Raw genomic sequence first — 25,315 nt, 5'->3', positions numbered from 1 at the left:
TCAGCACCAGGGTCAAGGTTTTTTGTGTTAGCTTTTTTTAAAAAAACTGTTCCTATTAATTTGGATTGTGTCGGTGTCCATCACTTGCAGGTGGGTGAAGTTTGAAGAAGATGTGGAAGATGGAGGAGAGCGTTGGAGTAAACCCTACGTTGCAACCCTCTCATTGCACAGTATCTTTGAGCTGAGGAGCTGCATCATCAATGGGATTGTCCTTCTGGATATGAACGCAAGCACCATTGAAGAAATTGCAGGTGCCAGTTGATGATGATTAAAAAGGAAAGGAAGAGAGTCAGCTTAAGGTGGAGTGGAGCCTGAGGCAGAAAATCCAAATGGCATCCTCCTGCTTTGCATACAGCAGACCCCAATTTCACTGCCCGGCACCTTTTCTTAGTAGTGGGGTGGAGATTAGAAGGATGTTTTTGCCAGAGACCCTGGAGGGCTGTCTCCAGTAAAGCAGGCAGTAGTGAGCCATATATGGGCCAAGGGTAAAAGGCAGCTTCATATATTCATATTAAAGGAAAAGGTAAAGGGATCCCTGACCATTAGGTCCAGTCGTGACCGACACTGGGGTTGCGGCGCTCATCTCGCTTTATTGGCTGAGGGAGCCGGTGTACAGCTTCCGGGTCATGTGGCCAGCATGACTAAGCCACTTCTGGCGAACCAGAGCAGCGCACGGAAACGCCGTTTACCTTCCCGCCGGAGCGGTACCTATTTATCTACTTGCACTTTGACGTGCTTTCGAGCTGCTAGGTTGGCATGAGCAGGGACCAAGCAACGGGAGGTCACCCCGTTGCAGGGATTGGAACCACTGACCTTCTGATCAGCAAGTCCTAGGCTCTGTGGTTTAACCCACAGCGCCACCCGTGTCCCTTATATTCATATTAGAGAAGGGCTAAAACCAACCCATTTGGGCTTCCAGAAATGGGGGCATAATTTTTGGGGTGGGGTGATGAAATTGTATGAATGGTTTCTGGGGGAGGGGGGTTATTGCCATGTCAACTGGAGACTTTCTGTTTTGTTTTTTACTGTGTAAAAAAAATGCAAGGTGCACCAATGGTGGCAGTCAGAGCAGAGATTGTAGAGGGAGGGAGGGGGCTACAGAGAGAAAGAAAGGACCAGTTGCCATCATGGTACTTGTCCCACTCACCTGAAACTATTGCAACTATTTGGCTCCCCACCCCAAAATTTGCCAAAACACCCCCAAACAGGAATGGTAAATTCATGGGAGGGGTGGATTTTGACTTAGCCCTAGTCCATATGTGTGGCCAGTTAAGAGTTACATGAGTGTAATTTCCTGATCTGGACCTTGTGCCACGTATGAATCAATAAACTCTCTGCCACAAGGAGTTCCAAAGTTTTACTGCAAACAGTCTTTAAACTTGTTACAAAGAATCATTTCAAATATCAATCAACACATTGCTCTTAAACAACTATCAATGCAGTCCAGTTTTCTTTCAGTTCTTACTTGTAATAACAACAACAACAACAACAACAACAACAACAACAACATATTATTATTTGTACCCCGCCCATCTGGCTGGGTTTCCCCAGCCACTCTGGGCGGCTTCCAACAAAGATGAAAGATACACTAAAATGTCACATATTAAAAACTTCCCTGAACAGGGCTGCCTTCAGATGTCTTCTGAATGTCAGGTAGATGTTTATCGCTTTGACATCTGATGGGAGGGCGTTCCACAGGGCGGGCGCCACTACCGAGAAGGCCCTCTGCCTGGTTCCCTGTAACTTGGCCTCTCGCAGTGAGGGAACCGCCAGAAGGCCCTCGGAGCTGGACCTCAGTGTCCGGGCAGAACGATGGGGGAGGAGACGCTCCTTCAGATATACTGGACCGAGGCCGTTTAGGGCTTTAAAGGTCAGCACCAACACTTTGAATTGTGCTCGGAAACGTACTGGGAGCCAATGTAGGTCTTTCAAGACTGGTGTTATATGGTCTCGGCGGCCGCTCCCAGTCACCAGTCTAGCTGCCGCATTCTGGATTAGTTGTAGTTTCCAGGTCACCTTCAAAGGTAGCCCCACATAGAGCGCATTGCAGTAGTCCAAGCGGGAGATAACCAGAGCATGTACCACTCTGGCGAGACAGTCTGCAGGCAGATAGGGTCTCAGCCTACGTACCAGATGGAGCTGGTAAACAGCTGCCCTGGATACAGATTTGACCCGTGCCTCCATGGACAGCTGTGAGTCCAAAATGACTCCCAGGCTGCGCACCTGGTCCTTCAGGGGCACAGTTACCCCATTCAGGACCAGGGAATCCTCCACACCTGCCCGCCTCCTGTCCCCCAAAAACAGTACTTCTGTCTTGTCAGGATTCAACCTCAATCTGTTAGCCGCCATCCATCCTCCAACTGCTTCCAGACACTCACACAGGACTGACACCGCCTTCACTGGTTCTGATTTAAAAGAGAGGTAGAGCTGGGTATCATCCACATACTGATGAACACCCAGCCCAAACCTCCTGATGATCTCTCCCAGTGGCTGCATGTAAATGTTGAAAAGCATGGGGGAGAGGACAGAACCCTGAGGCACCCACAAGTGAGAGCCCAGGGGTCTGAACACTCATCCCCCACCACCACTTTCTGAACACGGCCCAGGAGGAAGGAGCGGAACCACTGTATGACAGTGGCCCCAGCTCCCAGCCCCTCAAGACGGTCCAGAAGGATGTTATGGTCGATGGTATCAAACGCCGCTGAGAGATCCAGCAGAACTAGGAAACAGCTCTCACCTTTGTCCCTAGCCCGCCGGAGATCATCAACCAGTGCAACCAAGGCAGTTTCAGTCCCATGATGAGGCCTGAATCCCGACTGGAAGGGATCCAAATGGTCCACTTCTTCCAGGCGTGCCTGGAGTTGTTAGTATAGTCCAATAACTACCATCTTTTTCTGTGTATTAGACGAGGTTTTTTGACTCAGAAATCATGGGGTCGTCCAATACATGGATAGTGGCATGGGGGGGGGGGAGAGAAGCGGCGAATCTGCCTGCCAGCCGGTTGGTGGGAGCACAACTTCCCCCGATACCGCTGTGTGCGGGAAACAATCTAGGGAGTGTTTCCTGCCCGCAGCTGGGGGGGGGGGGGAGAAGCTCAACAACTTTGGGCCGTCTCCCCTCATTTTCTTAAAATTGAGCCCTGAAAAATAGGGGGATCTTATACATAGAGGCGTCTTATAGATGGAAAAATACGGTATTCTCTCTCTGGTTACAGAGAGATTCAGAAAAGCAAGCTGCTTATTCAATATGCTTTTAGCTTCCAAGAGAGATCCAGACTCCCAGGGATAAGTAATCCATTAACATAACGTTGAAACATTAGTGCACCTTTTTGCACTTGTTACAGTTCTCTGTAAAACAGATATCCTGCAAATGCAAACCTCCACATATCATTTTAGACACATTAAATGCACATATTTTACATGGCCCTGATTAGACTTGGTCAGGTTGGCTTGCAACCTCAAGATTTCCTCGGAGTCTGAGAAAATTGTTACGGCTGTTCATGATTTTGTCATGGTTGTTACAAGCGGAGTGTGCTTTCCAGCAAAAATGTGTGTGTGTTGCATGCTACGTATTTCTACTAAACTGTGCTAAAAATGATTTTTTTTGGGAAAAAAATGCAAATGTTTCGCTAGCTTTCATGATAATGACTTTTTATTTTTTTAAAAACACCATCAAACCTGACCTCACACCATTGGCAGCCTTGTGAGACATGCCCGTTAAGGAGCTGATTAAGATATTATTGCCAAAGCCCCGGTTTGCTATGGGAAATGCTATCTTTGTTTGCTGTAACAGACTCTAGTCATCCTCTGCAGGAAAGTACATACACTTGTGAGTGATGGAGAAACTGCCCTGAGCTGTTAAAATCTTCATCTTTTGGAACTATGTGAACTTCAAGCTTACGCGGCTTCCTGGAAAACAGAAAGTTGCTTGAGACATTTTTGTAGCATTCGTTTTCAGAGGCAGTTGCTCTTTTGCCTGATAACCAAAGTCATGTGTTAATGGAAGAGTCAGTGGGAGACTTAATGGAGCTTTCTTAATTTTTTCCTTCCAGGAAAAAAGCTTTGTAGAAATGGGCTCTTGATTGACAAGATTCCATTGAAGCCCTGATAATTCTTAGCACATTTCCTTCCCACAAGGGTTACCAATATCAGTCAATTACGCAAGATATTTCAATGAGGCATTGTGCTGCAGATTGCTTTTTATTTGATTAGATGCGCAGAGAAATAAAACTGACTCAGATTGTGGAAGCGAACTGCATTATCTTGAATGGGGTTGCAGATGCATTATTTAGACGGTGCTTTAGCATTTCAGCAAAGCTTATTAACTGAAGGAAAATGCCTGCTTTCTCAGCAGAGACAAAGAGGGATTGTCTACACTGCAGCCTTCTGCATCACAAACCTGCACATGGACTTGGCCTCTGTGGCTTCACATCTGGCATATATAAGTTTTAGAGAGCCAAGGAATTAGACTGTTTATAGAGAAGAGGAATAGCTTGTGCTCGAGTGATGTTTCTCTGGCTTTGTTGGCACATAGGAACACAGAGTCAAACCATGGGCCCATGTAGGTCAGTATTGTCTGCACTGACTGGAAGCAGCTGTCCAGGGTTTTAGGCAGGAGACTTTACTCGCCTTACCTGAAGCTGCCAGGGATTGAACATGGAAGCCACTGAGCTATGTTTTTTGTTTAATTTTTATTACGTTTTTCATATTTTATTACATTTCAGTATCAAAGAATTAGAGAAAATAATAATAATAATAATTCATGACTTAAAACATTGCTTAAATAAAGCATCGACCTCCTTCCATCCCTCTAACAGACTTCCATATCTCACTACCGATTTCTCCACATTCCCAAATTCACTTTTTTACCTTAAATCAATCTTTTAAAAATCACCTTCTTATAAGTAAACCAGCTCCTTAATTTCCCATTACCAAACATTTCAACTTAAACCTACAAACGTATTCAACTGTTTACAACTTTCTTTCATATAGAGTATAAATTTGCCCCAGTCCTTTTGAAACAAATCAACACGGCGATTTCGAATCTTCCCCGTCAGCTTCGCCAGCTCCACATATTTAGAATCATAGAGTTGGAAGAGACCACAAGGGCTGTCGAGTCCAACCCCCTGCCAAGCAGGAAACACCATCAGAGCACTCCTGACATATGGTTGTCAAGCCTCTGCTTAAAGACCTCCAAAGAAGGAGACTCCACCACACTCCTTGGCAGCAAATTCCACTGTCGAACAGCTCTTACTGTCAGGAAGTTCTTCCTAATGTTTAGGTGGAATCTTCTTTCTTGTAGTTTGGATCCATTGCTCCGTGTCCGCTTCTCTGGAGCAGCAGAAAACAACCTTTCTCCCTCCTCTATGTGACATCCTTTTATATATTTGAACATGGCTATCATATCACCCCTTAACCTCCTCTTCTCCAGGCAAAACATGCCCAGCTCCCTTAGCCGTTCCTCATAAGGCATCGTTTCCAGGCCTTTGACCATTTTGGTTGCCCTCCTCTGGACACGTTCCAGTTTGTCAGTGTCCTTCTTGAACTGTGGTGCCCAGAACTGGACACAGTACTCCAGGTGAGGTCTGACCAGAGCAGAATACAGTGGCACTATTACTTCCCTTGATCTAGATGCTATACTCCTATTGATGCAGCCCAGAATTGCATTGGCTTTTTTAGCTGCCGCGTCACACTGTTGACTCATGTCAAGTTTGTGGTCAACCAAGACTCCTAGATCCTTTTCACATGTACTGCTCTCAAGCCAGGTGTCACCCATCTTGTATTTGTGCCTCTCATTTTTTTTGCCCAAGTGCAATACTTTACATTTCTCCCTGTTAAAATTCATCTTGTTTGTTTTGGCCCAGTTCTCTAATCTGTCAAGGTCGTTTTGAAGTGTGATCCTGTCCTCTGGGGTGTTAGCCACCCCTCCCATTTTGGTGTCATCTGCAAATTTGATCAGGATGCCCTTGAGTCCATCATCCAAGTCGTTGATAAAGATGTTGAATAAGACCGGGCCCAAGACAGAACCCTGTGGCACCCCACTAGTCACTCTTCTCCAGGATGAAGAGGAACCATTGATGAGCACCCTTTGGGTTCGGTCAGTCAGCCAGTTACAAATCCACTGAGTGGTAGCATAGTCAAGACCGCATTTTACCAGCTTCTTTACAAGAATATCATGGGGCACCTTGTCAAATGCCTTGCTGAAATCAAGGTAGGCTACATCCACTGCGTTCCCTTCATCTACCAGGCTTGTAATTCTGTCAAAAAACGAGATCAGGTTAGTCTGACATGACTTATTTTTCAGAAATCCATGCTGACTATTGGTGATCACAGCATTCCTTTCTAGGTGCTCACAGACTGTTTGCTTAATGATCTGCTCCAGAATCTTCCCTGGTATTGATGTCAGACTTACTGGGCGGTAATTATTTGGGTCCTCTCTTTTCCCCTTTTTGAAAATAGGGACAACATTTGCCCTCCTCCAGTCTGCCGGGACTTCGCCTGTTCTCCAGGAATTCTCAAAGATGACTGCCAGTGGTTCTGAGATCACATCTGCCAGTTCTTTTAATACTCTTGGATGCAGTTCATCTGGCCCTGGAGACTTGAATACATCTAGACTAGCCAAGTATTCTTGTACTATCTCCTTAGTTATTCTGGGCTGTGTTTCCTCTGCTGAATCATTTGCTCCAAATTCTTCAGGTCAGGCATTGTTTGCTTGTTGCTTCCATTTCTGGGCCAGGAGTATTCTTGCAGCCGTTGTTGCATACATGAACAAATTTACATCTTTCACTTGAATTTCCTCAATTAACCCCAACAGGAAAGCCCCTGGTTATTTTACTGAAATTATACTTAAATACCTTTTTCAGTTCATTATATATAGTATCCCAAAAGGCTTTAATCTTGGAGCAAGTCCACCACATGCTATGTTTTATCTTCACTGTTTTATCTTCAGCATTATTGGGGAAAAGATCACACGCCTGCCACACTTGGAGGGTGGAAATGGATATCCTACACAATAGCTGTTCAAGCACAGAGACTGTCATAGGCCATGAATTAAGGCAATTTGTTGTTATCCTCCAGGAAATTCAGGGTAGAGAGCAGCAGTGCTGAACTAACCTGATGACTGGATGGTAAGAATGGGTGCCACTCCCCACAGTCTGGAGCTCTCACATCCTTAAGCACCTACAACATGATTACTACCAGTCTGTTCTTACTCAGGAACAAAGGATCCTGCAGGCAAAGGACCACAGGACCACAAAGGACCACAGGCCCGCTGGGGTTTCTGACAGGGGTCTCTCCCAAACTCTGCCTAGGGATGGTGGGGGTTGAACCTGGGACCTTCTGCATGGAAACCAGATGTTCTGCCATTGTACCATAGCCTTTCTCCTCAAGTCCCCTTACAAGTTGTTCCCGTAGCTCAGTGGTAGATCACTGGTCTTGGGTTGACTCCCTGTCATCTCTACAAAGAGTAAAGAACCTTCAACTCCCATAATTCCTGGCTGAGACTAATTGGGAGTTGGGAGTTCAACAATGAATGGTGGGCCACAGGTTCCTTACCTCTGATGTAGGAAACACTGGAAGTCAGGGCTAAGAAAGGTCTCTGTTCAGGACCATGGAGAGCTGCTCTATTCAGGGTCACTAGGTGGTCCTGGGTTCAGTGGAGCAGTAGTCTATGAACATAAGGCTGCACATGGGATGCTTTCTTTTCTTACACTTAAAAATCTCATGAAAATTGCACACAACCCCACCCATCCCCTACTCTCACACAACATTCCTTCGTCTCCTGTCAGTTCCATCTTGTCATTCCTCTGGTTGTATTTTGCTTTCCATGCTGGCTCTAGGGCCACCAATAGTTACCGTATTTTTTGCTCTATAAGACTCACTATTTCCCTCCTAAAAAGTAAGGGGAAATGTGTGTGCGTCTTATGGAGCGAATGCAGGCTGCGCAGCTATCACAGAAGCCAGAACAGCAAGAGGGATTGCTGGTTTCACTGTGCAGCGATCCCTCTTGCTGTTCTGGCTTCTGAGATTCAGAATATTTTTTTTCTTGTTTTCCTCCTCCAAAAACTAGGTGCGTCTTGTGGTCTGGTGCGTCTTATAGAGCGAAAAATACGGTATTTTCCTTTCTTGCTTTAGATGGGTGTTTTTTAAATACATTTTTAATGTTAACATTCAAATTATAAAACGTACCGCACAATTTATTACAAATACAATCTTATTGGACTTCCATCAGCACCTCTGATGATCCTCCGTCTTAACCATTTCTTATGCATTTCTCAACTTAGTATTGTCTTTACATCTCTTAACATAACATCTCCCCTTCTCCATTTTTACAATACTTCCAATATTACTCCTCACAGAACTTCTTGCAAACCTACAAACGTCGTCTGGTCATCACAAATACTTTTCAATTAATTCGTAAATTTACTCCAGTCTTTGGTAAATTTCTGGTCCCGCCGGTTTCGGATCCTTCCTGTTAGTTTGTCTAATTCTGCATAGTTCATTAACTTCATCCTCCATTCTTCAATGGTTTAGATGGGTTTTTGAAAAGGTCTTGACAAATTCTTGGAGAGTAGGGTTGCTGTTGGCCATTAGTCATGATAGCTAAAGGGAACCTCCATGTTTAGAGGCAGTTTCTCTCTGCATACCACATGCTGGGGACAGAGAAGAGGAATGGCTTGCTTGTAAGCTTGCCACATATATCTGGCTCTACTTAAAAACAGTGAGACAAACCCAGTGGAACTGGGTGTGGTCCAGTAAGGGTATTTTTGAAATTCTTTCACTACTAAGGGCCAAGCTAGATGTTATATTAGTTTTAAAGGTAAAGGTAAAGGGGCCCTGACCATTAGGTCCAGTCGTGGCCAACTCTGGGGTTGCGGCGCTCATCTTGCTTTATTGGCCAAGGGAGCCGGCGTACAGCTTCTGGGTCATGTGGCCAGCATGACTAAGCCGCTTCTGGTGAACCAGAGCAGCACACGGAAACGCTGTTTACCTTCCCGCCGGAGCGGTACCTATTTATCTACTTGCACTTGACGTGCTTTCAAACTGCTAGGTTGGCAGGAGCTGGGACCGAGCAATGGGAGCTCACCCCGTCACGGGGATTTGAACCGCTGACCTTCCGATCGGCAAGCCCTAGGCTCTGTGGTTTAGACCACGGTGCCACCCACATCCCTATATTAGTTTTACTGTTGTATTAAAAGATGCCAGTAGCAGCTGCGATGTGTGTACATTGAAATTTACAGTAAGCCCTCAATTTACTCGGGGGTTTCATTCTGGGGATCATGCCTAAAGCCAAAATTGTGTTTAGTCAAAATCCATTGGGTTCAACGGCAGGCAGGATCCCCCCTCAAAACCCCCCCTCCTTTTCACTCCCTTTTAAATTTTTTTTTTTTTTTTTGCTACACACATAAAGCTGAATGTGCACAACTTAAATGCATGTAAGTGGAGGACTTACTGTATTGGGATCGCAGCTGATGGGAGAATGCAAGCCTCTTCTCCATTTTTGCAATCCTGAGAAAATTTGGTCCTCCCGAGCTGCTGTTGGAAGGAAAACTCTCATTGGCTCTCGCAACTGGTCCAACAGCTGTGACCATTCCTGGACCAAGAAAGCTTGGCTACAGTAGTTCATACATGGGTTAATTCAAGACTGGATTACTGCAATGCTGTTAAGCAGGGGAGTTCCCCTCTCCCTCCGGTAGCTCACGTATAAGAATTAACGAGCAGTTGATAGATTTATAGTCCTTTTATTACAGCATCATGTTGCAAGCACAAACAGAGAACCCTCCGCAAGGAGATCAGTTGCCTACTCTGAATCCTCCTTCTGACTTCCTCAACAAGGGGGTCCAATGGGAAGTTCCTCTCGCTCTTTGCCTCCTTTGTTCTCTGATACGTGTGGACCTCGGAGTCCATGGGGAGGGGTGTTCCCCCCCACTCTCAGTTGTTGTGTCTCCCAGCTGCCCCCTCCCTTCTGGATCTCTTAGCATTATCTCGTAGCTGGGTAAAAAGGTAAAGGTAAAGGACCCCTGACAGTTAAGTCCACTTGCGGACGACTCTGGGGTTGCACGCTCATCTCGCTTTACTGGCCGAGGGAGCTGGCATTTGTCTGCAGACAGTTTTTCCGGGTCATGTGGCCAGCATGACTAAGCCGCTTCTGGCAAAAACAGAGCAGCACACGGAGACACCGTTTACATTCCCACTGGAGTGGTACCTATTTATCTACTTGCACTTTGACATGCTTTCAAACTGCTAGGTTGGCAGGAGCTGGGACCGAGCAATGGGAGCTCACCCCATCACGGGGATTCAAACCACTGACCTTCTGATCGGCAAGCTCTAGGCTCTGTGGTTTACACCACAGCACCACCCGCGTAGCTGGCTTACTCCTCCTTAATCTGTTTAGCTTCTGTGTCTGCCTCTCTCTCTGCTTCTGTAAACACTAGAGGTGAGCCCCCCTCCAAATATCCCCCCTCCTCTTCTGAGAGGAGCTGATCTGCCTGCGACTGCATTCCTCAATCTTCAGATCCAGACCATTCCCTGACAAATTTGCTGTATGTGGGCTTCCCTTATGCTTGATCTGGAAGCTGCAGTTAGTGCAAAATGCTGTGGCACAATTGGTGACAGGTGTGAGACCTTGTCAGACCTGTGCTGAGAGGTCTGCATTGGTTGCCAATTTGCTATTGGACCAAATTTAAGGTGTTATTATTAGTAAAAGGTAAAGGTAAAGGGACCCCTGGCCATTAGGTCCAGTCATGACCAACTCTGGGGTTGCGGCGCTCATCTCACTTTATTGGCCGAGGGAGCCGGTGTACAGCTTCCGGGTCATGTGGCCAGCATGACTAAACCACTTCTGGTGAGTCAGAGCAGCACACGGAAATGCCGTTTACCTTCCCGCTGGAGCGGTACCTATTTATCTACTTGCACTTTGACGTGCTTTCGAACTGCTAGGTTGGCAGGAGCAGGGACTGAGCTATGGGAGCTCACCCCGTCACGGGGATTCGAACCGTCGACCTTCTGATCAGCAAGTCCTAGGCTCTGTGGCCTAACTCACAGCGCCACCCGCGTCCCTTGTTATTATTAGTAAATAACCACTAATAGCCTTAACCACTTGGAACCAGTTTACACACAAGATCGCCTTAACTCATATATGACCACTCAGCCACTTCAGTCTGTGGAACTGGCATTTGTAAGAAACCAGTCTTTAAATGTGGTCGTATCTACACTTTGAAACTCCCTGCCTATTGTCACTAGGCAGGTACCTTCACTGCACTCTTTGGGGCACCTGCTAAAAACATTTTTCTTTAGACAAGCCTACCCAGACTTGGACAATGTTGATGTACGCTTTAATCTGTATTTATTTGACTGCCATCAAAAAAAATATTTTCAATTGATGTTTATAACTGTTTTCACTGTGAATTTTATTGTTTATTGTCTTTGTTGAACTTCTTTGAGGTTTTATGTATATATATATATATATATATATATATATATATATATATATATACATAGTATATATATAAAGCAATCAAGTGGTTTTTGAATTTTATGAATTGCAATAAATGAATGGTGCTACAAATTTTAATGACTTGGAGTTTCTCCCTTTCAGACATGGTTCTGGATCAATATGAACCTTCTGAGGAGATTGATAAGAAAACCCGTAAAAAAATCTGGGAAGCCCTTTTGAGGAGTCATCACCATCAGAATGGAAAGAAGAAAAACATCCTCCCTATTGTCCGCTCTTTAGCTGATGTCTCCCAGAAAAAAACTGAACCTCCCTCAACAGATAAAGCAGGTGAGAGTCCCTGGAGGTCTGTATGGTCTGGTTGAATTAGCACAGTAACCTGTGCATCTCCTATCATGTCTCCCTAACATCCAACCAGTCTTCTCAGTGCCACCTTTGTTCTGTTATGGAGTCCAGGGCAACATACACATGGTTCCCAGGATGTCTGGCATCCCGACACAGACCTCCTTAGCTTTAGCAAGTTGGTGTGCTTGTTTGCCTTCAGGTGCTACTCTGGGACCCTTATTCTGGCTAATTTGTCCTCCAGCACTAAAAAGGTAAAGGACCCCTGACAGTTAAGTCCAGTTGCGAACGACTCTGGGGTTGCGGTGCTCATCCCGCTTTACTGGCCGAGGGAGCTGGTGTTTGTCTGCAGACAGTTTTTCCAGGTCATGTGGCCAGCATGACTAAGCCGCTTCTGGCAAAACCAGTGCAGCACATTTATGGCATTTACCTTCCTGCTGGAGCGGTACCTATTTATCTACTTGCACTTTGACGTGCTTTCGAACTGCTAGGTTGGCAGGAGCAGGGACCGAGCAACGGGAGCTCCTAGGCTCTGTGGTTTACATCACAGTGCTACCCGTGTCCCTACCCACCAGCACTACCTGGGTTCTAATATTAAAGGGCACTAGGGAGGTCATTGGCTCATTTGGGCAATACTCACCACCCCCTGTCCCCAACTTAACCTAGCACATGGAGCAGAAGTGAGTGCATACAACTCTCCTGCGCTGCCTCTGCTGTCGTTGCTTGAAAATGCAGAGACTGGTCATCTGATCTACCGTATTTTTCGCTCTATAAGACACACTTTTTCCCTCCTAAAAAGTAAGGGGAAAGGTGTGTGCGTCTTATGGAGTGAATGCAGGCTGTGCGGCTATCCCAGAAGCCACAACAGTGAGAGGGATCGCTGCGCAGTGCTCCCTCTTGCTGTTCTAGCTTCTGGCTTAGCCCCTCAGTCCCTTCCCCCACCTCCTGGAAAAGCCCCCAAGAGCTGCGCGGAGCGTGTGTGCAGCTCTTGGGGGGCTTTTCCCCAAGGAGGGAGAAGGGCAGCCTGTCAGTGATGGGCTACCTTTCTCCCTCCTCAGGGAAAGGCCCGCAAGCGCCGCGCACACGCTCCACGCGGCTCGTGAAAGGGAGCGCTGAGCAGAGCCTGGGATGAATAGAGGCTCTGCTCAGCGCTCCCTTTAAAGATTTTTTTTTCTTGCATTCCCCCTCTAAAAACTAGGTGCGTCTTATGGAGCAAAAAATACGGTAATCCTGCATATTGTGTGCAAATTGTGTAAATGAAAATCAGCCTTCTGATTTGCATGAGAGCGGGTTTAAATCAGAAGATCTGTTCCAAGTGTTCAAGCAGAGAAGGGGACAGCATACAAAGTGGCAAGGAAGGAGCTATGCACACTTGTTTCCTTATGTACGTTGGGTTGGTAGGATTGTTGTCCAAACTGGTGTTGGCAGTAACTTGCCTTATACACCCAGTCAATATCTGTGGTCTGCTGGAGAACATCTCCTGCAAATGCCAGAGACCTCAGAAGCCCACTCTGGTTTGGCTGCCCCTGTTCTGTGCTTCATGGAAATAGATGAAAACATTTTTGCCACCCCGAGTGGATAAATGGGTCTTTCCCACAAGTGTCCACTTGCTATAGTTTTGGTCTTGTGTTTACTGTTCTTGTGTTTACTGTTCAGTAAAATGTGTTTATTGTTCTTGTGTTTTTAACTGTTTTTATCTACTTTATGGGTAAATCGCATCAAGGTGGTGGTTTAGAATAATTGTAATTACAGTAGCAATACAGTGGTACCTCAGGTTACGTACGTTTCAGGTTACATACGCCTCAGGTTACAGACTCCGCTAACCCAGAAATAGTGCTTCAGGTTAAGAACTTTGCTTCAGGATGAGAACAGAAATCGGGCTCCGGCGGTGCAGCAGCAGCAGGAGGCCCCATTAGCTAAAGTGGTGCTTCAGGTTAAGAACAGTTTCAGGTTAAGTACGGACCTCTGGAACGAATTAAGTTCTTAACCTGAGGTACCACTGTATTCTTTTTTTTAATTTAATTTTTTTATTTCCTTTTTTGTTGATACACCGAGGAAAAAAAAGGAAGAAAAGCAAAAATCCAAATGAAAATAATAATGAACACAAAATTATTTACAAAACAATAAAGCAAGATTTGGTCTTTGAACTATAGGCCCAACCTTCCGTCTATTGCTTACTTCAATTATATATTACTTCTTGCCAATACACACTTTTATCATAATTTAACTAATCCTTAATTTGTCTTAGGTCTCATGTCTTTCTTAAAGCTACTACTGAAATTATTCGAATGCTGCGACAGAGTTTAAACTGCTGTAATTATTTTTCAAATATACTTTAAAGACTTCCCATTTTGAGACAAATTCCTGTTTTGGTTTATTCTTTATTTTTTCTCTGATAGACTATCTAATTCCATATATTCTGTCAATTTTTGAGTCCATTCATGAATAGAGGGGATTTCATCACTCTTCCATTTTGCAGCAATAAGAACTCTAGCTGCAATTGTAGCGTATAAAAAGATACCCTTCATTTTTTCCGGAGTAGCAATACTCTTAATGAAGAAGCACCATCCACATAAAATTGGATATGTGGGTGAAAACAAATGCTTCATGTAAATTGTACTGAGAAAAGTGTGTGTGTGTGTGTGTATGTGATTTCATGCATATAAATGTGCACTTGGTGAAAATGTATCTATAGACGGTGATATTCTGAAACTAACCATTAACATGCAATTTCATCTAGAATTATTTCTCTTCATTTCTTCCTAGGAGTGAGCTCACCAAGTGCCCCACCTCCTCCAGGCTTGGACGCTAAGAATGGAATAATCCATGATATTACCCCAACAGACTTAACTAAGGTGCAATATTCTTCGCTCGTCTATTCAACTTAAACACTGTCGTTTGACTCTCAGTTTACTTATGTTGCTAATAAGATATATAAATCCCCTAATAAGATTCAGTTCAAAATTAAAACAATAAAATTGTGCTGTTTGGATTGCAGAAGAATCTTCTTTTTTTTAAAGAGAGCAGTGTGATAATGTGTACCCCTAGGGATATGCAAAACAGTTTCAAAGGGTACGCAGCATATTTTTATATTTTTTATCATAGTAGAAGTTTTATATTGTATTATATATAATAAAGCAATACCGTATATTGCTGTAGAGCAGGCATGGGCAAACTCAGCCCTCCAGATGTTTTGAGACTACAATTCCCATCATCCCTGACCACTGGTCCTGTTAGCTAGGGATGATGGGAGTTGTAGTCCCAAAACATCTGGAGGGCCGAGTTTGGCCATGCCTGCTGTAGAGATATGTAGAGTAGAACTGTACAGTCATACCTCGGGTTGAATGTGCTTTGAGATGAGCGCGTTCGAGTTGCACTCCGCTGCAACCTGGAAGTAACGGAGCGTGTTACTTCCGGGTTTTGCAGCTTGCGCATGCGCAGTTGCTCAAAATGATGTCACGCACATGTGCAGAAGCGCCGAAACATGACCCGCGCACACGCAGACGCGCGGACACAGGTTACGTTTGCTTCTAGATGCGAATGGGGCTCCGGAACGGATCCCGTTCGCATCTAGAGGTATCGCTTTAAAAGCAAATTGCTGTCCAGGAGCAGATAGCCATTATAGACTGTCTCTTGCTAGATTATTGACATATAGTCCTGGTCCATAGTGTTTTAAATGTACACTTAGGCGTGGGCATTTTCATGGGAGAGACAATAGGTGAGAGAACGGTTGAAGATTCCTCACTGCTTGCCAGTTCTTCTCTGCAATTGTCCTTCCTGCCCATGTTTTACTGTGACAAGTGGACTTTGGTTTTCCTTGCAAGATATAGCTCTACTGTCTCAGTTTGTTATTTTGAGTGTGTCCAGACAGATCTTACTGTTTTTGATCAATTGGCCAGTGTGGAATGGTCAGTTAGGTAAAGGCAGGCAGATCTCTGGTATTCTGTAGCATGAATATTTATTATGAAGGAGCAATTGTTTGTTTGTTTTTTAATGAATACATTTGATGTAAAGTCTTGATGGGTTATCTAATCCCTTGTTACCCTGCAAAAAAGAAAAAAGTCAAAGTCAGTGAAGAGGGAGTATCCCCAAAATTACGTATGAAAAGGTGGAATAAGCCAATCAAAGCTCATATATACAATATAACAGAATGGTAGCGAGGACCGTCAAGCCATGTGTTCAAAACAGATGTCTAAGGACAGTCTCACAATAGTCTTTCAAAAGTTTCAACAGAAGACGTCTCAAAAGTTTCAAAAGTAAAGTTTATCAATAGTCTTTCAAAAGTTTCAATGGAAGATGTATGGATAGACTTTACTTTTGAAACTTTTGAGACATCTTCTGTTATTCCTATAATTTGAATGATATCATTATTCTGTTATATATTCTCTACTATTAGCCTGCTTGTTGCTTTTGTATTGTTGTGTTTGGTTCTTATTGCAACACAGGGGTTTGTTTTGGGGGGAAAGGAGGAGTGCCTTGTCTGGGTGGGTGAAAATGCTGGTCAAATTGTATCTCAGCCCTAGAAATTATGCCCTGTTCTTTGGAATTAGGCAGAGCTTCATTTTATGAAGAAGATTCCCACTGGAGCAGAAGCCTCAAATGTTCTTGTGGGAGAGCTAGATTTTCTTTCTCGACCGGTTATTGCCTTTGTGCGCTTATCACCAGCCGTTCTTCTCCCAGGCATGACTGAAATTCCTCTTCCTACCAGGTAAGAGTTGTTGTTACTGTTGTTTTGTTGATTGTTGTTGTTGTTTAGTCGTTTAGTCGTGTCCAACTCTTCGTGACCCCCTGGACCAGAGCACTCCAGGCCCTCCTGTCTTCCACTGCCTCCCACAGTTTGGTCAAACTCATGCTGGTAGCTTTGAGAACACTGTCCCACCATCTCGCCCTCTGTCATCCCCTTCTCCTTGTGCCCTCAATCTTTCCAACATCAGGGTCTTTTCCAGGGAGTCTTCTCTTCTCATGAGGTGGCCAAAGTATTGGAGCCTCAGCTTCACGATCTGTCCTTCCAGTGAGCACTCAGGGCTGATTTCCTTCAGAATGGATCGGTTTGATCTTCTTGCAGTCCATGGGACTCTCAAGAGTCTCCTCCAGCACCATAATTCAAAAGCATCAATTCTTCGGCGATCAGCCTTCTTTATGGTCCAGCTCTCACTTCCATACATCACTATGTTTTGTTGGTGTTGTAGGCTTAACAACAACAACAATTTGTGACAATGAGAACTTGTATGCATGCCTGTCATTTGCCCAGCAGTCATTTGCATTTTTATTTTTGCAGAATTTGGAATATTGTGCTTAATTATTATTATTTGTCTATGATGGGGGGGGGAGGCAGACCGAGATTTGAGGGCAGGCATTGATATTAATAACCCCTTTATTATTGGGGAAAGGTTCCAAACTTCTGATTGAGGGACTGACCAAGTTTCCTAAATGATACCTGCCTTTCCACACTTTGAGCCAAAATTGCCAATCATTTCCCCTCTGCTTTTCTTCAAATTAGGATAATAGAAACTTGCTGATTGAGTAAAACCTCAAAAAAAAAAAAAAGAGTATAGAAAGCAAGCATTTCTACAAAGCAGAAAACCTATATAAAGCAAGCATTTATGTTTTGTACTGTTATGATATATTCGGAAACGAGAGGTCTTGTGTGCTTGTGCTTGGGAGATTGAAGATGTATATTGATGCTCTATATTTACTCCAGGATATAACATTTGCTGCATAAAGTGTGGAGATGGTCTTCCTCTGGGGAACCGACCCAGATTAATTAGGAACGGTGTGGGTGGCGCTGTGGGTTAAATCACAGAGCCTAGGACTTGCCGATCAGAAGGTCAGCGGTTCGAATCCCCGCGACAGGGTGAGCTCCCATTGCTCAGTCCCTGCTCCTGCCAACCTAGCAGTTTGAAAGCACATCAAAGTGCAAGTAGATAAATAGGTACTGCTCCAGCAGGAAGGTAAATGGTGTTTCCGTGCGCTGCTCTGGTTTGCCAGAAGCGGCTTAGTCCTGCTGGCCACATGACCCGGAAGCTGCACACTGGCTCCCTCGGCCAATAAAGCGAGATGAGCGCCGCAACCCCAGAGTCGGTCACGACTGGACCTAACGGTCAGGGGTCCCTTTACCCTTTACCTTTAGCTTAGTGAGTAGGGAAATCCAGAATGTTCCTTCTGTTCCCACTTGATATGTTTCATGCTGCCACCATTGAAACCCTTGTTGTCACAGGACAGGAAGAAGGTGCAATGCCTGAATTGGAAGAGAGGTTGATGTCCCCTACCACCCCAAATTCCCCAAAATGCATGAGGGCCAAAGGAAGCCTGCAAGCATGAGCTAGCCCCAGTTGGCTGGGGCTGGGAGGAAAGTGAGCCTGACATTTCAGCTTGGTGCCCCAATGGGTTGGAGAGGGAACTTGACTCTGACAGTGTGTATATCTGGGATCCCAGTCCTCTCCTCCCTGTGATCATTAAACTACGGTTACCAGATTTTTTCCAATGAATCCGGGGACACTTTTTTTTTTGAAGTGAGTAGCAACAGGGAGTCAGTAGTGGGGATGGTGAGGCAGAAGACCCTGGGCCCAAGCACACATGCATTTTGTATTAAGGTGCAAAGCCCTTCTTTTGCACCCTGTGAAACATAAATGCACAGAGTTTTTTAAAAACTGGGCAATGGCGTACTGCCTGCCCATGACTCCTGAACCTCCCTGATCTCCTGCCTCTTTACTCCTTTGTTTTGACTGATCGGGGGAGGCTTGGGAGTCACAGGCGGGTGGCTGTTGCCCAATTTTTTAAAAAAACTCTGCACATTTATGTTTCACAGGGTGCAAAAGAAGGGCTTTGCACCTTGCCTGGCAGAGAAACCACGTGCCTTGCACCCCTCCTGGGCAGCGCCTGCCCACCCATGACCCCTGAGCCTCCTCCAATCTGTCAAAACAAAGAGGGAAGGGGGAAGGAGATCTGTACCGCTGGACGTCCCCAGTTCCCCTTTGGCAGTGGCGGCGGCAGCGAGCAGCTCCTGAAGCCAGCCAGAGCTGACTGTGCTACCAGGCTGGCTCTGGGCTGCTGAGGCTGCCACTGCCATGTTTCCCGGGGACAGATTTGCAAATCTGGGGACGGAATTTGTCCGGGGACAGATTTGCAAATCGGGGGACTGTCCCCGGGAACTGGGGACATCTGGTAACCCTACATTAAACTGCATCACAGCATCATGGATGTAGGTGGTGGGGAGGTCGTGGAAGACAGGCTTCATCTGAGCCCAGTTTTTCTTCCCATACTTTTGAAATGTTACATGTTACATACTTGGCTTAAAGAAGGCATCCCCAAACTCGGTCCTCCAGCTGTTTTGGGACTACAACTCCCATCATCCCTAGCTATCAGGACCAGTGGTCAGGGATGATGGGAATTGTAATCCCAAAATGGCTGGAGGGCCGAGTTTGGGGATGCCTGCCTTAAAGGAATGTTAACTTCTCAAAGCCTTAAAAAACGTCTGCCCCATTCCCCCCCCTCTTCCTAGGTTCATGTTTATCTTGCTGGGTCCATTAGGGAAAGGACAACAGTATCATGAGATTGGAAGGTCCATGGCTACCCTCATGACTGATGAGGTATAGTAAAATACAAAATATATTTTCACCCCTTTTGTTTGCATTGCTTTGCCTTTCTGCCATAATTTGAGCTTCAGGAAGAATGTCACAATGATAAGAGAATAGAAATGCAAAACTGTTGCTAGAAATATGAGACATTTTGCTCAGGCTGCTACCCATTTTGTGAAATTCAATTTTTAAAACAACAAAGAAGCCGATATATTAACATTATACATTAGAAAAACCATATGAGCATTGTTTGGGACAGATTATGGAAAGCATATAATACTGCAATGGTCATCCGACCCATTCTATATTCAACCACACTCTTTTTTTGAAGTAGAAGCCTTTCGTGGCTTGGTAAAAGACTTTATACCCCAACAGCCTGCATATTGCTCCCACTTACAAGATAATGCAATGAAAAATATGCAATGAAAATTATAATGCAGTGAAAAATATCTTGTTACCTATTTTTCAGGACAAACAAACCAATAGCTGAGATTGCAAATTATTTATCTGGCAAAACATCATGCAAATTTCATATGGCTTTGTTGTTGTTGTATGTAGTGTAACAGACTGATGGCTTTGTCTTGATCTCCTGTCTACAGATTTTCCATGATGTTGCTTATAAAGCTAGGAACCGTAACGACCTTTTAGCTGGGATTGATGAATTTCTAGATCAGGCGACGGTGCTACCACCTGGAGAATGGGATCCATCAATTAGAATTGAGCCACCAAAAAATCTCCCTTCCCAGGTAAATAATGACTTTCTTCTCCGGTACACTAGAACACGATGGCTGTGTTTTTGGAAGCGATGCCTTTGTACTCCATAGGTTGGTCCCTTGATTAGGTGGACAGTGTTAATAGTGTAATCAAAACCATGTTACATTTTAAGGCTTTCCACCTGCTTGCCCACACTAGGGCCCTGAAGGAGAGTCTGTTCAGCCTTTTTGGAACATTGAACTATAGGGGAAAGGCCCATGTTGTTTCTCATATGCTATTGCACATGATGTACAGGATTTGGCTTTCGGTACCTTTGTTGTATTGGGACGCAGGTGGCGTTGTGGGTTAAACCACAGAGCCTAGGACTTGCTGATCAGAAGGTCGGTGATTCCAATCCCTGCGATGGGGTGAGCTCCCGTTGCTCGGTCCCTGCTCCTGCCAACCTAGCAGTTTGAAAGCACACCAGTGCAAGTAGATAAATAGCTACCGCTCTGGCGGGAAGGTAAACGGCGTTTCAGTGCGCTGCTCTGGTTCGCCAGAAGCGGCTTAGTCATGCTGGCCACATGACCCTGAAGCTGTATGCCGGCTCCCTCGGCCAGTAAAGCGAGATGAGCGCCACAACCCCAGAGTCAGCCACGACTGGACCTATTGGTCAGGGGTCCCTTTACCTTTACCTTTGTTGTAAACATCACTTATTGAGAGTTTGTCCAGTGGAAACAAATGACTTGCTGCAGGCTGAAACAAAAGGGAAATAATATGGGTGGGGCTTTTTTTCTGTCCACCATGAACTGAAATAATTGAGAGCATCTGGCTTTGTCTAACCCTTTTGTCTGGAAGGAGTTGTACTATCTGTGACCTGCCAAGCTGAATGCAACTCACCAGCCATGTAGCCTGTTAGAGGCTCAGTAATCATCTTCTTCTTCTTCTTCTTCTTCTTCTTCTTCTTCTTCTTCTTCTTCTTCTTCATCCCTGACTGTCTAGACCAGGCTTCCTCAACGTCAGCCCTCCAGATGTTTTGAGACTACAATTCCCAGCATCCCTGACCACTGCTCCTGCTAGCTACGGATAATGGGAGTTGTAGGCCAAAAACATCAGGAGGGCCGAGGTTGAGGAAGCCTGGTCTAGACTGCTGATGCACTTGTCAGAGCAGAATACACTGAGTTGAGTTGGAGTGTTCACATATTGTGGTGGAAGAATGTGGCTGACTTGGCTCACATTTGTAGTCTTTTGTTGCAAATTTGTGACTCCATCACCCATATATAGCTTTAAATGATTTCAGTCATTCTCCTTTGCTGCCCTTTTGCCTAGAACCCCATCTCATTTCCTTCTTTCAAATTCCACCCTACAGAAATTATGCACAAAGATAATGAACCCGTTGGGTGATTGCTTCAGTGTCAGGACAGAGAACAGCCTGCCATAAATATAGCATGCCTTCATAGGCAGAACACTGATTGACTCAATCCACTGTCTATTGCTTCTTTCTTTCCTTATTTTCACTTTCTTAATTCCATTCAAGCCCAAATGCTGTTTTCATGTCTGGATTGGCTCCAGTTACTTTCACTCAGTTAATGAACTATTCCTTGATTGCTTGGATAGAAATTAATGGGATTGTTCATAATGTTCCCACTTTATTAGGAAAAGAGAAAGTTACAGGGAACACCAGGAGCCCCTAATGGAAGCATTAGCCAAGAGGACGCAGAAGATGATCATGGTGGGCCAGAACTCCAGCGAACGGGAAGGTATGTTCTAGGTGCCTCAAATGGTTTCTGCTAAAGGCCACCTTCCCTCTTCCATAGCACTAGAGCTTGCAGAGTGTTTATGGTCATCCAACAAAACTGGCAGTAGATTCAAGGCAGACAAAATAAACCACAATTCTTCACACAACAGGTAATTTAAAGTATGACCTTCACTGCCACACAAGTTGGTGATACACAAGTACAACTTCTGTTTTTGAAACATTGGTCCAGGTGGCTTTCATAGCATGGAGGGCCCTAGTCAGTAGGCTAGTTAGAAGTATGAAGTGACCCAGCAGTAAACCTCATTACTTTTTTATAGTGGAGATGCAGAAGTCCGAATGATTCTAGCAAGTACAGATGCCCATTTATAAGTAATGCCCAAATTAGCCACAATTCAGGCCGTCGTTTTGTGAATTGGTCATCTGGTTGCCTATAGACAACAATTTTATAGAGGATCAAGGTGGTGTGATGAAGATATCGTCCTCCACTATCTGCATGTGTGTGCGTGTGAAAACACACCCACACCCACACACCCACACCTTTCACCCCATACTCATTTGGGGTGAAATAAGATTTTTGCAGAACCTGACATGATAATTGGATGAGCACGACTAACACTACAATCATACCACTTTCAACTATGCCTCTGTCCCTCTTTTGTTAACTCCCCTGTGGAAATCAAATGATGTGTCTGCCCACCTTTTTCTTGTTGATCTCCCTGTATTTTCTTTGCAGGCTGTTTGGTGGCTTGATCTTGGATGTGAAACGGAAGGTTCCTTGGTACTGGAGCGACTATAAAGATGCTATGAGTTTGCAGTGCTTAGCTTCCTTCCTCTTCCTGTACTGTGCCTGCATGTCTCCTGTGATCACCTTTGGGGGGTTGCTTGGAGAAGCAACAGAGGGAGAAATAGTAAGAAAGTTCCCCCCTCTCCTTTCATGTGTTATGAATAATTCCTAGGTAGCATTGCAAGATAGCAGCAAGCATTTAACTTAACTGCTGCTCTTCTACATTTCAGGTTTGTGTGCTGTTCAGCATTAATAGAGCCAATGTTTTTATCTCACTGTGACAGACTTCATCACTCAGTGTGTGTCGCCAGTGACACATCTCTGAAGTTATGGAATTTTATGCCCCCAGGAGAATGTGGCCTTCAGATGTTCATTTGTTATAGAAGACACATTCTCCATAATCTCTTTTAGAACAGAGGGTGAGGGTATGTACCGTATTTTTCACTCTATAGGATGCACTTTTTCCCCTCCAAAAATGAAGGGGAAATGTGTGTGCGTCCTATGGAGTGAATGCAGGCTCCTTGGCTTCAGCGATAGCAACGGGAAGCCTCCAAAACGCAGAGGGAGCTCTCCCTCCGTGCTCCGGAGCCTTCGCGTTGCTTTCACTCTCCAGGCTTCAGGCTGCTATCTGCAAGCCTTCGGAGCACAGCAGGAGTTCCCCCCATGCTCCGAAGGCTTGTGAATAGCAGCCTGCAGCCTGAAGCCCGGGGAGCGCAGCGCCAACTCCTGCTGCACTCCCTGGGCTTCAGGCAGCTATCCTCAAGCCTTTGGAGCACGCACCCAACCCCGTAAGCTCTGGGAGCAGCAACAAGGATGCACGCAACCTTGCCGCCGCTCCCGGATTGTTCTGGGGGCTGGGGTTGGGGGAAGCTCAGGCTTCCCCCGCCCCAGCCCCGCTGCTAAAAATGAAGCCAAGACAGCGAGCGGGATCCATCCTGCTTGCGGTCTTGGCTTCTTTGCTCTTTGGGGCTGGGGAAAAAAAATAATTCCCCCCCTTTATTTCCCCCCCTAAAAACTAGGTGCACCCTATAGTCTGGTGCGCCCTATGGAGCAAAAAATATGGTACTTAGGATTCCTCACCTTGACAGATGGCCTCTGAACGCTTTTCAACCATGCTTTGTATTCAGTCAGAAAATGCTCAGTGGTTGGACTTCCTTTTTAATTGATTTACTAGACTTATAGACAGAATGCAATACTTAAAGGACATTCATGAGTCTGAATATAAATTAAAGGGTGACAGCTACTCGGGAGTAAGTTGATCCATAATAATAAGGAGTGTGAGAAACAACCTGCCACTGCAGAAAGCAGAGGCTGAGGGCTATTGAACCTGAAAACTGGTGCCATTTGAAATTGCTTCCTGAGCTATCTATCTCCGCACAGTTAGCCTATTTGTAGGGAAAGGGTGATTTTTCTTTATACTGCTGCAACTCCCTCACTCACCACAAACTCTGCTAAAAGAAATATGTGGTGGTGATGAGACAATCAAACAATCATTGCTAAGAGAATGTCGAAGAAGGCAAAACATGGAGGCTGTTCTATAGGTATCAGAATCTCTGAAAGTTCTAACTTCGCCTCCGATGTAGAATCTGGAGTTAGTCAGGTGAGCTGAATGGACCAATAGTCTAACTCAACATGGCCACCCTTCTGTTTTTACCTGTTCACACCTGCAGAGTGCAATAGAATCCTTGCTTGGAGCCTCAATGACCGGGGTGGTGTATTCCCTCTTCGCTGGTCAGCCTCTCACCATCTTGGGAAGTACTGGGCCAGTACTGGTCTTCGAGAAGATTTTATTCAAATTCTGCAAGTAAGGCTGTGTGCTCTCTTAAGGGGCAAACAATTGTTATAGTTTGACAAAAGGACGTGGAAGAGAGACAGAGACAGACAGAGACAGAGACAGAGAGAGGGCGGTCGGTCGGTCTGGTGAATGGACCTAATGTTTCTCCCTTTACCCCACTTCCCTGCTTTGGTGTGATCTGGGGCTAATCGTGATGCATAGCAAGCCAGGGGGGCAACTGATGTGGGAAATGGCAACCTGCCATGATTTTGCTCCTCAGGATTTGCTATGTTGTCCCCTAAGTTTTTAGGGATGCGGGTGGCACTGTGGGTTAAACCACAGAGCCTAGGGCTTGCCGATCGGAAGGTCGGCAGTTCAAATCCCCGCAACGGGGTGAGCTCCCATTGCTCGGTCCCTGCTCCTGCCCACCTAGCAGTTTGAAAGCTCATCAGAGTGCAAGTAGATAAATAGGTACCGCTCTGGCGGGAAGGTAAATGGCATTTCCGTGCGCTGCTCTGGTTTCCCAGAAGTGGCTTAGTCATGCTGGCCACATGACCCGGAAGCTGTACGCCGGCTCCCTTGGCCTGTAAAGTGAGACGACTGGACCTAATGGTCAGGGGTCTCTCTACCTCTCTTTTACCCCTAAGTTTTATGTTGTGAATTGCCCTGATATCTGTGAATGAATTTAATAACTGGAGAGGGACAATGCTCCCCTCCTCTTTACTCTCACAGAAATGGTTGAATGCCATCAACCAAGATGCTGAACTTTGGAAGTTCAATTATTTAATTAAATTCATTTCTTTCCAGTCCTTCATCATACAATGTGGTCCACATCCAGTGGAAAAGACACATAGGGAGAGCTCTACCCACATGGCGTTGGGCCTCTAAACTTTAAAAAAGTGGCAGAAGATAAAGTGATGTCATCTGTGATTAAA

At 45.3% G+C, this 25,315-nt stretch overlaps 1 protein-coding gene across 3 annotated transcripts in view; it reads left to right on the top strand.

Moving 5' to 3' along the window:
• The window catches only part of SLC4A8 (solute carrier family 4 member 8), a 93,397-nt gene that overhangs the window by 42,914 nt on the left and 25,168 nt on the right, over nucleotides 1-25,315 (top strand). For all 3 annotated transcript variants that reach the window (XM_053372325.1, XM_053372317.1, XM_053372332.1), the window contains exons 5-13: nucleotides 91-251; nucleotides 11,596-11,781; nucleotides 14,560-14,648; nucleotides 16,344-16,501; nucleotides 19,295-19,382; nucleotides 19,970-20,116; nucleotides 21,720-21,823; nucleotides 22,556-22,730; nucleotides 24,277-24,410. In XM_053372325.1, the coding sequence (XP_053228300.1) occupies nucleotides 91-251; nucleotides 11,596-11,781; nucleotides 14,560-14,648; nucleotides 16,344-16,501; nucleotides 19,295-19,382; nucleotides 19,970-20,116; nucleotides 21,720-21,823; nucleotides 22,556-22,730; nucleotides 24,277-24,410 (1,242 nt within the window). The remainder of the gene's footprint in view (nucleotides 1-90; nucleotides 252-11,595; nucleotides 11,782-14,559; nucleotides 14,649-16,343; nucleotides 16,502-19,294; nucleotides 19,383-19,969; nucleotides 20,117-21,719; nucleotides 21,824-22,555; nucleotides 22,731-24,276; nucleotides 24,411-25,315) is intronic.

The sequence above is a fragment of the Podarcis raffonei genome, chromosome 2 (genome assembly GCF_027172205.1).
Source record: "Podarcis raffonei isolate rPodRaf1 chromosome 2, rPodRaf1.pri, whole genome shotgun sequence".
NCBI classification, from domain to species: Eukaryota; Metazoa; Chordata; class Lepidosauria; order Squamata; family Lacertidae; genus Podarcis; species Podarcis raffonei.
The sequence above is the reverse complement of the archived record's forward strand: the minus strand, read 5'-3'. Positions and strand labels throughout refer to the sequence as shown.